The sequence below is a fragment of the Polypterus senegalus genome, chromosome 2 (genome assembly GCF_016835505.1).
Source record: "Polypterus senegalus isolate Bchr_013 chromosome 2, ASM1683550v1, whole genome shotgun sequence".
Taxonomy (NCBI): Eukaryota; Metazoa; Chordata; class Cladistia; order Polypteriformes; family Polypteridae; genus Polypterus; species Polypterus senegalus.
In genome coordinates, this window is record NC_053155.1 from 98,445,344 (window position 1) to 98,464,894 (window position 19,551).

Consider the following 19,551-nt stretch of genomic DNA (forward strand, 5'->3'; position numbering starts at 1 on the left):
CAAAGTGGAAATAATAAAATAAAAATAAAACTCACTGCAGGGCGGCAGGGTGGTGCTATGGATAGCTCTGCTGCCTCGCAGTTAGGAGACCCGGGTTTGCTTCTGGAGTCCTCCCTGCGTGGAGTTTTCATGTTCTCCCAGTGTCTGCGTGGGTTTTTTCCAGGTGCTCCGGTTTCCTCCCACAGTCCAAAGACATGCAGGTAAGGTGCATTGGCGATCCTAAATTGTCCCTGGTGTGTGCTTGGTGTGTGGGTGTGTGCCCTGCGCTGGGCTGGCGCCCTGCCCGGGTTTGTTTCCTGCCTTGCACCCTGTGTTGGCTGGTATTGGCTTCAGTGGATCCCCTTGACCCTGTAGTTAGGATATAGCAGGTTGGATGATGGATGAATGGATACAATTTACTGCAGATTAACTGATTGAACCACGCCATGTTTGAACAGAATGAAAAGTGATTTTTTATGCAGCTGATAGAGGTGCTGTTTTTCAGAATGTGATAAGTAGAGAACAGGACTGTTTTTTTGTTAGTAGACATTTATTCAAATGCACTGTGTACCGAGGCAGTACATGTTTTAGGCTTTAATGCTAATAGAGAGCCAAGATTTTTAGTTTTTTTTTTTAATTCATTTTTAAATTAATCAACTTTAAATCACCTTTGCAACATTACTGAATACTGCTATTGGTAATGTCCTTTAATACAAAATTCTGCTACAATCTCATTCACACGCGCATCACCAAGGACTGTCTGTGTGTAGGTTCAACTGTAAGCAGCCTAAGTCAGGCCAGGTCAGGTCAGGTTGAGGACATGATTAAGTTTCACAGGAACAATAAACTTGTGAGGTCAGGTCATGTTGGGGAGCATGCACACAACAAAACAGCTCGGGATCCCGGTTGGCAACCGCCCTGGCAGACACACGGTCCAGTCCCACCCTCCAGAAAATACTGATGCAGCCAGGTGTTATGTCTGTTTTCCCTTGGCTTGGTACAGCCACTTGGGTCCTTTGGAATGAGGATCCGGTGAGCCAGATCACCCTCGGGGAATTGCGCCACATGGCCATTGTGCCGTAATTGACGCTCCTTCACAATGCAGGTAACGTGCCACATTCGGGACTCAGTGAGCAACCGCTCGTTTGACACAAAGTCAAAGCAATGGTACTCAAGGATTCTTTGAAAAGACACAGTACTGAAGGAGTCCAGTCTTTGTTTCAGGTCACTGTATAGCATCCATGTCTCACAGCCGTACAGTTTAGCAAAACAGGGAGCACCAGGACACTAAAGAAAAGATTTGGACCTTCGTCCTTTTGAAAAGATATCAGGAGCTCCATTCACCCTTTTCCAGCGACCTCATGACACCCCCATGGTCTCACATTCCGTTTACTGACTTCATAGAAAGAGCCACCAGAGAAATGAATGTCACTGCCAAGGTAAGTAAACCTCTCAACGAGGTTGACACACTGCTGATGGCTGTGCCTAAAAGGTCAATAAAGGCCTGGCTCTTGGTTTTTATCCAGGACACTCACAAACCCAGACATCCAGACTCCTTGCTCAGACTCTCGAGAGCCCCAATCAGAGCCTCCATTGACTCTGTGAAGATCATAGCATTGTTGGCAAACTCCAGAATGAACTGGGAAAAACACAGAGTTTTTGCCTCCACTCTGCACAGCACTCAAAGTACCAGTGCACAGGCTGGTCATGATATCCAGGAACTTCGGGGGCATCCCGCAAAGTCTCAGGATGTCCCACAAGCCAGCCTGATCAGCTGAGTCGAATGCTTTATGAAAACCGACAAAGACTGCAAAGGAACTCTGCCAATATTCACGATTACGATCAACACTCAGTGCCAAGATGCGGTCAATGGTAGACTTCTTAGATGTAAAACCAGACTGCTCTGGGCACTGGTAGGTGAGAAAGTGATCACAGATTCAATTGAGGATGATCCTAGCAAGGACCTTACCAGGGACTAAGATCAGTGTTAGCCCCTTGGTAGTTGCCGCAATCCAAGCGATCACCCTTCCCTTTCCAGGTAGGGACAATAAGTCCTTTTTTCCAGTCAGTTGGGATGACACTCGTCTTCCAAATGGAAGAAAAGATTGCTTCCAATGCCAAGAGGACAGCCATATCACCAGCCTAGAGAAGTTCACCCTGGATACCCCAGATCTCTTCAGCCTTCCCTACTTTTAGCTGCTTCACCACCTGTGTAATCTCAGTGAGATTGAGGGGTTCACAGATATTTGGAGGATCTTAAGTGAACAAATATTATCCCCTGGTAAAATAAAATGACAAATATTAGTTACAGAAAAGTACATTATTAGTTGCATAGTACTTCTGATGCATCCAATTAACCGAAAATACTTAGCATTTTGCTAAAAGATGGAACATCATGAACATTGGAAGTACTGTTGTGAATTATATATAATATAAGCCAATGTTTGTTTTTTATGGCTGGCTTCTTTAGGTTGCCCTGCCTCTTCTCATAATCTTTGCCCTCCTGTGGAGCATATTCTGTCAAGTCCGAACCAAGGATGCTACATTGCCCTCCTCTCTAACACCCACTTCTTGCAGGTCAATTTCTTCAGATTTTCCATTGTGCTGGTCTGCCCAGACATAAGAGAACCCTTGCGAATGTGATAGAGGGTTACAATAGTGTTAGTGTTAAACCAGTCCTCTATCTCAGGTTGTCAGGCAGGTCTTCTCGCACCAATGCCTGCAATGTAACGACCCGGAATATTTCATAAAATTTATGAAAAATATGCACATGTAAAATTCTTTTGCTTTTGCCCTAATGGGTGCTAAAATTGCTGCATCCATTTCAGAGAATGGACCGTAACAGCTTTAGAATTAATGGACCGCGTGCAGAAAGGCAATTCATTAGAAATAGCTAATGCTTGCGCTTAGATTTAAATGCTAGACCAATAGTTCATGATTTATTATTGACCGGGTCAGCTAGTATGAAAATAATATAGGAAATAAATAACAAATAATAAGGAAAGCATTCCCCATAATTTACTAACACTTTGAAAAAAGGCTTTTTTTCAGTTTCATGTTGAAGAATTATTTTGAAAGTAGAAGCCATTGGCATCAAAACTGGAATTCAAGTTAGTTAATTGACAGGAGTTAATTAATTGGACTGGCAAGCATTGTTGGGCTGAATGGCCTGTTCTCTTCTAGACTGTTCTAATGTTCTAAAAGTAGACAGTAAGTATAGACTAGAGTCAAGTATTTTACATTCCTACAACAAATAAAATAACTAAAAAGAATCAATGGAGGCATTATTGAAAAAGTAAAACTGCAAGCAACATTTAATATGGGAGTAATATTATCAGTACGCACTTCTGGGATCCATGCTAGATTACAAATGAGCAAAACTGCACATACTAAGGAGGCAGCAATAACAATTCTGAAGGATCTGGGCAATCATCAGAACTCACTAAAACATTGAAAATGCAAGCTGCCACACACAGACGTATATAAACATATATTAATTATAAATACCAGATGGGAACTGTTCATATACAAGAAGCAAGCTTTGAAAAGGATTTATGGTTTTAGCTTACATTATGTTAAGATTGCGTAACTCGCTGGTTAAACTTCATCTGGGGTATTGTGGTCACCTTGGTTCAAAAAAAGAGATAACTGCACTAAAAATGCATAGAAAATAGCTATTGAGTGCTTCTTGATGTTAAATGATATGCCGTAGACTGACAGGCTAGTTATTCAATTAATCTATTTCATCTTCAGCAGAGAAAGCTGCATGAAAGCCAAATTAGGTCTTCTTCTCAAAGGCATTCAGTTGACCCTGCTGTTAAAAAAAGGATTACATTCTCAAGGACACCAATGAAAATACATTTTAAGACTGATGCATGAAAGTACTTTTTTGTGAAGAAGGAGTACATGTCAGACAGGTGTAAGCAGAAAGCTTTGCCATTTTTAAAAGGGATCTGGACAAAATATTGGAATAATTTAGCCATTAGCTAAACTGAAAATAATCTTAATGGACTATATGGTCTCTTTTAATCTGTCAAACTTTCAATGTTGTGTCACAAAAGCCACGATGAGACAAAGCAAGGTTTGGGGCAGTCACCCGTATAATTTGTTTTCCTGGCTGCAAAGCATTCTTTTCAAATAATGGCACTGCTGTGCACAAAACAGAGTCCAATACAGAACTGAGGGCATAGGAAAAAGGAGGAGGTTTTTAAAGGGGAAGACAGGAAGTGAGATCATGGGGGTCGGGCTCATTGAGGTCTTCAGCCATTGGTTCGAACCCGGACGTGACATCACAGGGGCCGGAGCCGGCAAGGTCTCCTTCGATAGGCTCGGTCCCGGAAGTGACGTCAGGAGAGCCAGGCGGAATCTCCTGGGAATGGCCTGCAGGCAAGGAAGAAAAAGAGTCAGTGCACTCTGCCACATCCTGGTATGTCTCCTTACCCGAGCCCTTTAGCTGCCTCCCATGCGCACGTGTGTGACAGTTGTTATGGTCCTGGTTTCAACTCCCAGCTTATTAAGTATCTTTGTAGAGTTTTCATATTTTCTTGGTATTGTTGTTTTTCTCCCACATCCCAAATATGTGCAAGATAAGTAAAATAACTGCTGTCAATGATCCTATTATGGGGAAATGTGGATTCACATTTGTGTGTGCTGTATGATGGACTGGAATCCCATTCACGTGTGGTTCCTTCCAGTACTGACAGAACTGGCAGTGGCTTCCTATAACCCTGAATAAGTGGATTAGGAATTGGAGGGATAGATGTGTGTAGACATACACGATGTACATATGTAAAAGTAATGTAAAATAAAAAAAGTAACATAACATATTCAGAAGAATTTGCTTTAAAGTATATACTGCTTATAGTTAAAAATTTTAAAGTTAAAAAAGTTGTGTACATTTTGCCTATAGAGCAATCTGAACATGTGTTATGCCTTACTAATTCTAATATTATTTGTCTTCTACTGTAATTAAAAAATAATTCTAAAGATAAACAAAAAAAAGTTTAAAAGCAACATTATGAAAGTGTGGTCAGATTTCTATCAGCTCTGTTGCAAATGAAGATAATGGTTCCAAGTGAACACATTTAAAAGGTTCAGGAAGAGGTTTTGTCAAAGTTTTACTGTACTAAAGTCAGTAATTGCTATCTCCACTATTGACCATAATTGTGCCTTGCAGTTAGGAGACCAGGGTTTGCTTCCCAGGTTCTCCCTGCATGGAGTTTGTATGTTCTCCCCGTGTCTGCGTGGGTTTCCTCCCACAGTCCAAAGACATGCAGGTTAGGTGCATTGGTGATTCTGAATTGTCTGTGGTGGGTGTTTGTGTGCCCTGCGGTGGGCTGGCACCCTGCCTGGGGTTTGTTTCCTGCCTTGCACACTGTGTTGGCTGGGATTGACTCCAGCAGACCCCCATAACTCTGTAGTTGGGATATAGCGGCTTGGATAATGGATGGATTACAACATAGCACTGAGCCAGTGATGGTTTAGACACTTTTCTATATGACGTCACTCCACGCTTGCTCCAATAATGTTCCATACTTGTATAACTAGACCGAAATCAAGGGAATTGGCTGGCTGGTTAATAATTGCAGCAAGATTTTTCAGACAAGTACTCCAGTAAAGTACCAGTGTGTGGCAGCATGATATCATACTGAAAAAACTCTGTTCTCGATGTTGCCTGGGAAGCAGATGACAGTCGGTTGCATCATCTTGAGGACATAACATTTAAAATGGTCACAATCCCAAGAGTGTTTTAGGTTTATCTAAGTTATTGTTGAAACATTTTATACTAAAATAAAATTTTTCTGGTCTTCTTCTAATTTTTTACATTATGTTTAAGTCAATAAGAACTTAACCTACTTATCTAGGGCAAAATTGGCATTTTATTTTGTTTTTTAATGTGAAACCATTTTGATTGTTGTGATTGACTCCATTTCTCTGTAATGGTTGCTAAGAGGTTGGATCGCTATTACTGGGTTCATGTGTCCCAGAAATTGAGACACATGACCTCATGAGCACAACATTGCTTAACCTAATGTCATGCGACAGAATCTTGACTAAGATTGTGGATAACTGTCTTAAGACTTTACTGTGTGATTGTGTAATTATGTTTACAATTTCTTGCTATCAGATACTGGTTGATGATTAGGATTTGTTTTTTTAGTTAAAGACTGATTTAATTGTTTTTTCACCATGCTATTTTCAGACAAACATGTTATCTATTTTACCAGTCCACCTTAGCTGATCACAGTAATAACCAGCTGTCATCATCTGTAATAAGCTACAGTGTGATGGCACAGGTTGGCTCCACACTGCCAGTTGATCTCGGGAGCCTCTTAAACCCGAGAATGTCGATAGTAATGGCTGTGATGAGCTTGTCCGATACAAACAAAACAAGGGGAAGGTGTAAAAAGTGCTCTAGTAATTTTATTAAAAGTCAACCAAACAAAAGTGTCTAAAAGGTGCAGTGCAAAGTTCTATATATAATTTAATAAAAAGTGAATTGATGGTGGTTAAAAGTCCATTAAAATGAAGTTAAAACATACACAGGAAACTGTCTTTAAAAAGCTTGGAACCTCTGTGCCCCTTTAATACTGACTTCCCCTAGTATTGTCCTTTTCCAGACCTTGCAGACTTAGGAGAAGTCCACCAGCAAACGCAGACCACCACAGTCCCCTCCTAAGCCCTGGCCACACACACTCCTCTCTGTGGCTCCATTCCCGTCCGTCTGCTTTCTTTCCTCTCACTGACTCTCTCTCACACCTGCCTTTCTTCTTCCTTTATTTGACCTTCTTTTTTTCTCTTGTTATCTTTTCCCCCTAACACTCACGCTTCCCTTTTAAACCAGGGATGTGGGACAGCTGCAGCAGTCAGCAGCTCCCGGCACCAATTGGGGTTGCGGGTGATCCTGCACGAGTGCACTGAGTGCAGATCTGTCCGTTCCCGCATCACACACGGGAGCCGCTCTCACCACGCTACCATGCCCCCACACAAAGACGTAAGAGCGGCAATTATTTAAAATTCACCCGCCAGCTGCAGATACTCGCCCACATACAGTTTCCATAACACTGACCGTTACTGATATACTTTAAATCTTTTGACAATTGTTTCTAGTAGAGCACTTTCTGCAGATTAGATATAACTCACTACTTGTCTAAAATGAACAAGACTCATCACTGAAGACAAATTGGTATCAACGAGAGACAGAAAAGAAGTTAAGTCATTACCACCTAAGCAAATGAGGAATAACAGGAGAACTTACTTAGTGTTCTTGGCACTATAAACTGAATTAATGGATTTATTACCAGGAACATGTAGCCTGGGAGCTAAATAGATAGACTTGGAACAGTTGCAAGTACAAAACCTACCACTGACTTACTGTGCAGCTCCAAGTAGTTCACCTCTTTCACTCGAATTGTTAGACAGACCTGTTTTCTCATTCTGATCTAGGTCAGGGGTCCTCAATCACGGTCCTGGAGAGCCGCAGTGGCTGCAGGTTTTTGCTCCAACCCAGTTGCTTAATAAAAAAGCACTTATTGCTAAAGTAACACTTCTGCTTCACTTTAGTGATTTTGAGCCCTTATTGCTTAATTTTGTCTTAAACAGCTATTTTAATTGCTCCTTATTATCAATAATATGCAAATGACAAGAGAGAGCAGCATTTCTCCATTTAGCTTATTTACATTTACACCTGTGTGTATTTATCTGCACTGTTGGGTTTAATTAAATACTTGGAAGAAAAATGAAGAGAAAAAAGTGAAGAACTGAGAATTACTCGTCCATTTTAGCCTTCAAATCATTTGCATGATAGAAAGGGAAAGAAAATCTAGGATATGAGAATGACCTGACATAGCAGAGTTAATTTAATTTCATTGCTTGTTAGTGCTTTATTGGCAAGAATTGCTTTCTAATTAAACGACCAGGTCAGAACAAAAACCTGCAGCCACTGCGGCTCTCCAGGACTGGGATTGAGGACCCCTGATCTAGGCTAAAATATATCGTATCAGAAAATTGATATATAGAAGACGTGTCATCTCCTTTATGTCGTTTTGAGCAGGAGTTTAAGAACAGCAAAACCTTGAATACAATTACATGGCATTTTCTCCCATTTTGTTACCTCAGGCATTTGAAGTGGAGTCAAGTACCAAAGCCAAGGACTTCTGTCAGAATATTTCAGGGAGATTGCTACTGAAGTCATCAGATGGCTTTAGCTTGTTTGTGAAGATTTCTGATAAGGTAGGAGACACCAAAGGTAACTTTTTGAAATAGATCATTTATTAAGGATTGAAAGGTTAGGCCGAGGATGCAAAGAACTTAGTTTTAAATCTACTTACTCCAATTGTTGTTATTTTGTTAAAAGCAAACCTTGCCTCTCTGAATTTTTATTTTTATTTTAGAAAGAAACAAGAATCAGTTTGATTTGAATTGCTTACTAAATAATTTTTTATTGGATCTTCTTTAACTGTATAAACGTAGAAGCCCTTAGCCTTTGTGCACACAAGCTTTTCACAGACTACACAAGTCTATCTGTCCCTTTGATATACTTCAGTATGATGTCACAAATTCACTTTTTAAACACAATAACTATAACCTGATACAAACAACATGTACATATATATTTACTGTCAAAACCTCTTGACAGTAGCAATTAGCATTTCAATATGTATAACAATAACATTTATAATCCTGAATTGGACTAAGCAGCCTCAGGAAATAAATTAATAATCCATCCATCTATTATCCAACCCTCTATATCCTAACTACAGGGTCACGGGGGTCTGCTGGAGCCAATCCCAGCCAACACGGGGCACAAGGCAGGAAACAAACCCCGGACAGGGCGCCAGCCCATCACAGTAAATGAATAATATATATTATAAATAATATTTAGCATTACTGCACACAGACAAAAGCAATTTATTTTCTATGAATACATACTGTTGAAAAAAAGAAAATACTTCTGGGGTTGAAAAAGTTAAAGTCACAGGTTATGTGCTTTCACAACATACAGTTGTCAATGTATTTTGGTCTTCTGAAAGAGAAGTACAACTTGTACAGTGAAGCCTTGCTCGCTATCACTGTCATGAGGTCCATTTATGCCAAATAAGGTTTAGGCAAAACAAAACCTGATCAGGTCACCTTTTAAAAGCCCTTGATTAAAAGCCTAGGTCACAGCAAGACAAGGGCCACACTTAGTGTTCTGTGTATCCCATAACATCTTGAGGGGATTCACAATGAAAAAAGATGGCCATTTGCATGATGCAAACAAGCAAAGAATGTGCCAGCATTTCCAGAGACTATAAAGTAAAGTGCTCTGCTATTTCCTGACCGCAGGTGAGACTTCAGCAGGTAACAACAGAGATGACTGTCTGAGTCCCGATTGCGCTTGGGTGACAACACCAGAGCAGGACCAACACACTACTCTGGTCTATCTGTGAAATCCTTTCCGGTTTCCTACGAATACTGCTGTTGAAATTGCTGACAGACACATCAGCTGCATCAGTTACAGGACAGTGAGAAACAGGCTCCATGTTTCTGGCCTAAGACCAAGGCCATCTGCCAGAACACCCTATACAGTACACAGCCTGACCCAACAGCTAGACAATGCAAAGCTACACACAGCTACTGTGTTCAAAGCTGTCTTAAAGATGCTGAAGTACAGGTGCTGCCTTGGCCTGCCTTCTCTCCTTCCCGTTACCCAATAAAGTATCTTTGGGATGGATGGATCACGTCTAACCAATCACCTGCAACTCAATCAGACCCTTTGATGAAATGTGCTAACATCCCACAACTGCACATTCAGAGGGTCATTGGTTGTGTACACAAGAGAGGCCAAGCAGTGGTGGTAACAAGAAATGGTCACACAAGATACAGAAGGACTGCAAGACAACTGTTGTTGATGTTCAGATTTCTTATTATATTAAAAAATATAGTTAAAAAATAATTTGTATTATATATTTTCTAATATTTTTCCACTACAACATTTGGAAGAGAATGAACACTGAATACTGCTTACTCCTGTCTTGTACTCGTTGCTACCGTGACCTGAAAATTGGGATTAGGCAGTTCAGGAAATGAATTAACAGCTGGAAGTCTTTAAATTGTCCAATATTAAAGAAATAATGATGATGGTGATTATGTGAGAGTGTATATATTAAATTGAAAAGGCAATGGCAAATCCAGAATGTTTCTTATGACTATACTGGTCTCTTATTGTACTGCAGGTAATCAGCGTTCCTGAAGGAGACTTCTTCTTTGACTTTGTCAGGCACCTCACAGATTGGATCAAGAAAGCCAGACCAGTAAAAGATGGTAAGTGGAATCTGCCAATTGTGTTGAAGATTCTGAATAGGTGACCCATCCATTATCCAACCCGCTATATCCTAACATAGGGTCATGAGGGTCTGCTGGAGCCAATCCCAGCCAGCACAGGGCACAAGGCAGGAAACAAACCCCGGGCAGGATGCCAACCTACCGCAGGGCACACACTAGGGAAAATTTAGGATCGCCAATGCACCTGGCCTGCATGTCTTTGGACTGTGGGAGGAAACCCACACAGACACAGGGAGAACAAGCAGACTCCATGCAGGGAGGACCCGGGAAGCGAACCCGGGTCTCCTAAATGCGAGGCAACAGCGCTACCCACTGCACCAGCATGTGCTACCACTGCACCCGAATAGGTGACCCATTTGATTCAATTGCAGATTCTAAAGTTTTTTTTGTTTGGATGCACTCCTTCTATTTAAGTTTCTGATACAGATGTGTTTATTTAATTTTATTTTCCCAGATTCTGTGTCAATTACAGTTTTTTTTTATAAAAGGTAAATTTGCTTGTAATGATTTATAAACTCTAAAGATTCTTGCACAATTGAACTGTCAAATTGAATAAAATGTAATTGATGAAATTTGTGAGGTTCAGAGAATTGCTAGAGACTGCAGGAGAGTACCTTTAAAGGTAGAATTGTGCCATGCATTATTTGCACAAAGTTCGAACACTACTTAATACACAGCCCTACTTGTTAAATATCCACCTATGGTGATATCACTTATTGTGTGTCTAGGGATGCCCCATATCATAGCAAAAAGGTATGAATTCACAAAAAGCTAGTAAAACAAATTTTTAAAATGACCAGGAAAATAAAATGCTCTTGCTTTAATACCGACATTTTTCTTTCATAATTTAACCAGCTGAACTTTGGATTTGAAATGACAGAAAACCATAAAACTTGGGAGAATATCATTATTAAGCCAGGAGCACTCTAACTTGCAGGGATCACTATTAGCACTCACAGTATATTTTCAGCACGCGATGTGAATTATCTTGTGGCATTCGGCGGAGCTCAACCAGAGCATTTAGTGGTTTGGCAGGGTGGGAAAAGGTTGAAGAAAAAAAATGTAAGGTAAGAAAGTATAGGCCAGGTATGAACGTAGCCAGCATTCTTTTAAGCACATTATTATTAATTTCAAGCTCCTTTAAACCATTTTTAGTTCATCTCTGTGATCTCAATTGCTCTTTTATGCAATATACTATCACTGTACTTACCATTTTTTTCCAGTATCATTTTATGCGATTTGGTATTTACTGTAATTCTGTGTCCTTGTGGTCCTGATGTGTCCAGTTTTGATGAACAGTAATGCATTATGGGGGTATTGTTTTTTTCAGAAATGCTACCTTGTAATGAGTGAGTTCTTTAGTGCTGTCTGGGACCACAATAATATTTGCTTGTTCCTCTGCAAAGCTCACATTTTCCAGTACACATTTTCTGCCAGGTAGACTCAAATGGCAAATTATCAATTCCTAAAACAAGGTCTGGTGAGCTAGTGCTAGCGGCATTCTCTGGTGTAACATTAATAGTTTGTTTATTTTTGGCTGTTTAGCAAAAGTTATTATTCTTGACAATGCCAATGTTGAACGATAGAGAAAACTGATAATAAAGATTATCAAACGTGGCTTTGCTTCTTTCTCTATAGACCAAATATATTGGACCTCAAAGTCATACATAAAGACTTTGTTCCAGCCCTGTGTCAGCCTGATGCCCAATATTTGCACTGGGTAACTTAAACGGTAATGAAACCTACTAAATGATACCTTTATTTAGAAATTATATTTATTTAAAAAAATTTTAAATATTGTAAAGTGACTATAAAAATAATAATATAGACTTTCCCAAAATTTCACAAATGACCCTTTCAGGGAAGCTGAACTTCTCCCATTTTGATCATGGTTTCTGCTGGCCCATATAGCAGCAATAGGCAGGCACACCAGTAAAAGTGAGAGAGATTTGTGTAGCCTGGAAAAAATGTGCTTTAAGGAACAAGAAGTCGAGAAGCCCAGCAAATGACAGGAACTCGTAAGCTTCTGTTAAAAGAGAATGTAACCCCTCCATCTAATATAGGTATTACGTCTAATAAGGATACAATGTCCATTATCTGGTATATATTTAGACTGTTTTGCTTTGAGATGGCAAACGGAACTGAGGTATTTTGAAATGTTTTGTGGGATCACCACAGAACTTGAATAAACTCCCACTTGTTTAGATGACATGCTTTCAGAAGAAATCCTGAAAATACAGTGATACCTTGAGATACGAGTTTAATTCGTTCCCTGACTGGGCTCGTAAGTCAAAATGCTTGTATCTCAAATCAGTTTTTCCCATTGAAATTAATTGAAATGAGATTAATTTGTGCCAGCCCCCAAAAAACCACCCCAATTTTTTATGAAATGTTTTCAACATAAGAAAAATGTATTTCTAATGAACAAATACAGTAATCCCTCATTTATCGCGGGAGATAGGTTCCAAGGCCGGCCGCAATAACTGAATTTCCGCAAAGCAGGGACACCATATTTATTTAATTATTTAACATGTATTTGGACTTTTTAAACCCTCCCTATACTGTTTACAACCCACCCTTTACTCTATTAATAACAGGGACAACTGTTAAGCAATATGAAATCGGTAGATAAGTTTACAGTTACTGTATAGCGAAGTACAGGTACCTATATAGGGCGGCACGGTGGCGCAGTGGTAGCGCTGCTGCCTCACAGTTAGGAGACCCGGGTTCGCTTCCTGGGTCCTCCCTGCGTGGAGTTTGCACGTTCTCCCCGTGTTTGCGTGGGTTTCCTCCAGGCGCTCCGGTTTCCTCCCACAATCCAAAGACATGCAGGTTAGGTGGATTGGCGATTCTAAATTGGCCCTAGTGTGTGCTTGGTGTGTTTGTGTGTGTCCTGCGGTGGGTTGGCACCCTGCCCAGGATTGGTTCCTGCCTTGCGCCCTGTGTTGGCTGGGATTGGCTCCAGCAGACCCCCGTGACCCTGTATTCGGATTCAGCGGGTTAGAAAATGGATGGATGGAGGTACCTATATATGACGTGATGATGGTGATGAATATGCTGTGCAGTAAATATAATGACGATGAAGGTGATGATGACTTTTACTGTGCAGCCGATGACTGTATTTTACGTCTCTTCAGATGGCGGTGCCATTTCCTGGGGCACCTCTTCCACAGTTTCCGAAGGTGTATCTGTAGTATTAGTAGGAACTGGCTCTTTTTTGCGAGGCTGCAAAAACATTGTGATCAGCAGTTGCTGCCGCTGCTTCTTTTTCCGGTCGAAGAGTAGCTTGTAGGTGGTCATGACGTCGTTGACCTTGTTGCAAAATTGGACCAATCGAACCATATTGTTGTCCCATTCCTGTGACCGCTCTTGCAGATCCTTAGCCAGTCTGCAGCCACAGCTGGCGAACGTTCTCCCTTCCTTCAACATATCCAGAAGTTTCACCTTCTCAGCGATCGCCACCATTCTTCGTTGGCGTTTAGGCTCAGCACAGGCCTTGGAAGAAGGAGCACGTTTGGGAGCCATTGCAGGGGGTGAAAATTGAAGCAAAGTTCAACACAAAGAAACCACAAAAAAATCACACACAGTACAGTGTAAAGTAAACCGCTCGGCGAAAGCTTGAAGTGAAATGGCCGCGACAGAGAGACAAGGGGAGGTGCTGTGGGATCTGGGCATCAGTCAAAGCACCAATCACGGGCCCGATTAGAAAGCGAGAAGCTGTGATTTGTCATCTCCCTCCCATGTACCAATCACAGCCCTCGTTACAACGCACTTAGTCACCGAACTTGTTTTGTTGTTCTTAGACTAGGAAATACTACTACTATATTTAAAAACCTGCGAAAAGTGAACCGCGAAGTAGCGAGGGATTACTGTATTGTATACAAACAAAATAAAACCTAATACATAAAAGAGAATCTAAAGAAATAAACAGATGTTGGTGAAGCTGATTAGCATATTGTAATGTTTTTTTTCTTTTACTTCACTTTTGCTTAATTTAATTTTCTTCTTCACTAGTTTTTTTTTTTTTTTTTGCCACGCTTTTGTCACTTTCATTCGCAGCGTGTTTCAATGGAAACCTGTCCAAGAAGCTTTGTTTAGTCCTCCCCTTTAGAATGTTTCTGAAATGAGTTAGGCAAGTGTCATTAAATAGCGCCACTACGTGATCAGTTGCAACTTTTTTCTTTTCAATAAAGTCAAGTGTTAGGCAAGTGTCATAAATAGCGCTGGTGCACGATCAGTGGCAACTTTTTCAGGGTGTTTCTTTTCTGTAAAGTGTGAAACTTTTTCCCACATTGCAAACACTTCCTTTATCTAACTTTAAGAGATAACCTCCACCGCAGTACCGATCTCCTGCAGAACCTCTGTATGTTGCTGCATCTATAGTTCCGTCAACTCCTCTGTCGTCAGTTTCTCGGAATGTGTGGGGACAAGCTCTTTGATGGCTCGTATCTCAAAAAACTCGTACGTTGGGGCACTCATATCTCAAGGTACCACTGTATACATAAGATTTCCTTAACAAAGATTACTGCCAAAACAGATCTCATAAAATTTGGATTAAGTGGGAGGAACAATATTTTTATTAAAAGTTTCAAAAAGAGAACAAAATATTTGCACCTGTTTACACTGATGAAATGTATAGTAGGCAAATTATCAAAAATGTTAAAGCTTTAATATTCTCAGCAAGCAAATATTAGAAAAGTTGCCATTAATCATTGAGGACAAGAACTGTATTTCTTGGGACACATGGGAGAATGAGGAACGTTTAGCTTCGTAAGTACACACAACAGGAGCTCAATCCTCTACACCACAGTACAGCAGGCTCCTGAGGACTTCTGACTACTAACCTGGGACGGTAAAAGCGTGTGAGTGTAACACTAGGAGGAGTGACTGGTGGAAAATGTACTCTGCATTTGCTAAAAATATATTACTTTGATTATTCACGTCTTTCATTTTATATATACACTTATTTATGCAATGCAGCAAAATAAATCCATTTTATGTGTGGACTTTGACAAGAACAGGCTGCCACAAATTTTTCAGTCTATTGCAATATTCAAATCAAATTTTCAAAAATGAGAGTATCAAGTAAGTGTTCTGCTATTGTTAATTGCTCATTTTTAAATGTTGAAAAAATAAGCAGCACAGTGTGTATTGTTTGCCATCTGCTCCAGATAGAAGCAAGCTTGTGTTGACTTTTATATCAAGCCATCTCTGAAATTCACATTATAGATACTTAATGCACGTTTATGGAACATGTGAAGAAAACCGAGTGCCAAGAAAAAGTCCGTATAGGCAGAGACAGAATGTGCAAACCTCAGTGCTTGTATGTATGCCATTGTTTTTGTATGTATGTACAAATCTAAAACCCCTGACAGCTGTGTCTGCACACACAATGCCCTATGTTTAATCACCAATCATATCATTTTATTTCTAAAATGGACACAAGATCTGACCACTCAGATGCTCAGTAATTATGAAAATTTCTTGGCTGGAAAGGTCATTAGTCCTATGTCAATATATGCACTATTTTTGCTTAATTTGACGGTACCAGAAATTTCTTCAAATGGAAAATACAAAGTCAGGCAGAGGATGCTTTGCTTCTTTGACACGTCTAACATGCTGTGTGCTGTTCACTAATAACATAGTTTAAATGGGTTTGGGGGCCCTTTATTCCAACTCTTTGGAGTTCAGTGTTTGAGGAGTGCTAACATGGTTGGAAGATATGGGTGTGCATTATTAATAGTGTAACAGAAAATTGATATATTTAAATAAATTAAATAAAATTGGACATGTGAACTACTGTAAGCCATCCAGTACTCCACCTCCGGACCATATTAATTCCAGAAAAACTTGACAAGCATAAATATAATGTGTGTAACTAAAAGGTAAGGTACTTTCACAGGCAGGTTCATTGTTACTTACCAGTATTTCATAAGTACAGTCATACTAAGTAAAAATAAGTGAAAACCCAGCGATTGGTTGATTTGTAATAATCTGCCAGGGCTGAAATGTGTTGAAAAAATACAGAGCCATCTCTGTAATGCTTTCTTTCTTTAGAGCAGGTCTATTTATATGGCGGCCTGCAGGCCACATAAGGCTCAGAAGCAACCGCTCATGGCCCAGCCTGTGGCTCCACCAGAAACGCAGTGAAAAACCAAGAAAAACACATTTCTCGAGCCTTAAGAATTTCCTACATACATTCCTACAGTACAGACCATGAATGTAACACTCCATGTAGCCTAGCAGCATTCAACCCACAATGCAGCCTGTTGTTGTGTGTCTAAAAGTGGCAGTAGATATTTTTTTTTTTTTGACGATAGAAATCTTGGCCACAATGCCTGGTCGTGGCATTGACTACTTAGTAAATGATTCTGTAATCAGTTCTGTGCTGCGTCTTAGTCTTAGTCGTGGGTTTTTACAAATTAATCAAATCGCTCCTTCATTACTGACAAGCACTGTCTCCACACTTCTTTTCATACGATTGGTTGGCCCTCCACTCACACACTTCGATCCTGCGGATTCATGGCTGTTATGAGGACATTGATCAGCCATTGATACGAACAAATTAGAAAGACTGCATTTGATGAACACATGCAAATAGTTTGGAAATTTCTTTAAAACTAATTCAAATTAAAAACTAATTGCTTTGTGGAACTACATAACAATTTATTTGTGGAATGCAGAACTCGTCATTAACCTAAAGTTAATATTCTTCGATTTTGGAAATTCTGTGTTTGTAATTTTAAACTATCAAGCACAGTATTATGCAGTAAAGAGCACCTACAGTATGCAGGTGATTAAATACCTGTAGTAGTGCCGCTGCCTCACAATAAGGAGATCATTGCTTTATGTCCCGGGGCAGATTGATCTGATTAGTGAGTAAAGTGCTATTTAAATGTAAAGAAATGTTATTTTTATAATACTTGATGATTTGTCAGTTTCAAATATAAAATGTTATATTTTTTCACCAAATAAACAAAACATGGGACTCTCTGCCTCTATACACCTTCACAGTACCTCAGAATTGATTCAGACACAATGTATGTGTACCGCCACCTTTATGTTTACAAAAAAGGCACAGCTAATCACACATTTGGTGATTTCAAATGAACTTATGTTCCCTCAGTGCACAGCAGACGTATTCATGTGTGTTAGTTACTGTTATCACTTCTTAAGGGTTTGTGCACTCATAGCTTTGATATCATTAATAGGTTTTTATTATTCTGTTAAATACACTTTGTGATATGCCTCAGTCATACGGGGTGGGCCATTTATATGGATACACCTTAATAAAATTAGAATGGTTGGTGATATTAACTGTTTGTGGCACATTAGTGTATGTGAGGGGGGAAACTTTTCAAGATGGGTGATGACCATGGTGGCCATTTGGAAGTCGGCCATTTTGGATCCAACTTTTGTTTTTTCAATAGGAAGAGGGTCATGTGACACATCAAACCTATTAGAAATTTCACAAGAAAAACAATGGTGTGCTTGCTTTTAACATAACTTTATTCTTTCATGAGTTATTTACAAGTTTCTGACCACTTATAAAATGTGTTCAATGTGCTGCCCATTGTGTTGGATTGTCAATGCAACCCTCTTCTCCCACTCTTCACACACTGATAGCAACACCGCAGGAGAAATGCTAGCACAGGCTTCCAGTATCCGTAGTTTCAGGTGCTGCACATCTCGTATCTTCACAGCATAGACAATTGCCTTCAGATGACCCCAAAGATAAACGTCTAAGGGGTCAGATCGGGAGACCTTGGGGGCCATTCAACTGGCCCACGACGACCAATCCACTTTCCAGGAAACTGTTCATCTAGGATTGCTCGGACCTGACACCCATAATGTGGTGGTGCACCATCTTGCTGGAAAAACTCAGGAACGTGCCAGCTTCAGTGCATAAAGAGGGAAACACATCATCATGTAGCAATTTCACATATCCAGTGGCCTTGAGGTTTCCATTGATGAAGAATGGCCCCACTATCTTTGTACCCCATATACCACACCATACCATCAATTTTTTGTTCCAACAGTCTTGGAGGGATCTATCCAATGTGGGTTAGTGTCAGACCAATAGCGGTGGTTTTGTTTGTTAACTTAACCATTCACATAAAAGTTTGCCTCATCACTGAACAAAATCTTCTGCGTAAACTGAGGGTCCTGTTCCAATTTTGTTTTGCCCATTCTGCAAATTCAGTGCACCGATCTGGGTCATCCTCGTTGAGATGCTGCAGTAGCTGGAGTTTGTAAGGGTGCCATTTGTGAGTAGCTAATATCCGCCGAAGGGATGTTCGACTAATGCCACTCTCCAGTGACATGCGGTGAGTGCTACGCTGTGGGCTCTTGCTGAATGAAGCTAGGACAGCCACTGATGTTTCTTCATTAGTGACAGTTTTCATGCGTCCACATTTTGGCAAATCCAACACTGAACCAGTTTCACGAAACTTAGCAAGCAGTTTGCTAACTGTAGCATGGGAGATGGGTGGTCTCGTAGGGTGTCTTGCATTGAAATCTGCTGCAATGACCCGGTTACTGCGTTCACCAGACATCAACACAATTTCTATCCGCTCCTCACGTGTTAACCTCTGCGACATGTCAATGGCTGTAAACAAAGAGAAACTTGTAAATAATTCATGAAATAATAAAGTTAAGTTAAAACCAAGCACACCATTGTTTTTCTTGTGAAATTCCCAATAAGTTTAATGTGTCACATGACCCTCTTCCTATTGAAAAAACAAAAGTTGGATCCAAAATGGTCGACTTCCAAATGGCCACCATGGTCACCACCCATCTTGAAAAGTTTCCCCCCCTCACATATACTAATGTGCCACAAACAGGAAGTTAATATCACCAACCATTCCCATTTTATTAAGGTGTAGCCATATAAATGGCCCACCCTGTATATGACCATCCATTATCCAACCCGCTATATCTTAACTACAGGGTTACAGGAGCCAATCCCAGCCAACACAGGCACACACACACGAGACAATTTAGAATCACCAATCCACCTAACCTGCATGTCCACGCAGACACGGGGAGAACATGAAAACTCCACGCAGGGAGGACCCAGGGAGAGAACCCGGGTCTCCTAACTGCGAGGCAGCAGCGCTAGCCACTGTGCCACCATGTCACCCATATATGACCAAAATATGTAATTTATTTCAAATGGTAAACAGATATTTTTACTAATACTGTGCACTTTTTTTGATTTTATGCACTTTGAGATATGCCTGGTTC

General features: G+C 40.3%; 1 protein-coding gene across 1 annotated transcript in view; it reads left to right on the forward strand.

Moving 5' to 3' along the window:
- Positions 1 to 19,551, forward strand: part of LOC120523178 (unconventional myosin-VIIa) — a 197,059-nt gene that overhangs the window by 161,067 nt on the left and 16,441 nt on the right. Inside the window, exons 41-42 of the mRNA XM_039744223.1 lie at positions 8,098 to 8,211; positions 10,197 to 10,284. Coding sequence (XP_039600157.1) covers positions 8,098 to 8,211; positions 10,197 to 10,284 — 202 coding nt within the window. The remainder of the gene's footprint in view (positions 1 to 8,097; positions 8,212 to 10,196; positions 10,285 to 19,551) is intronic.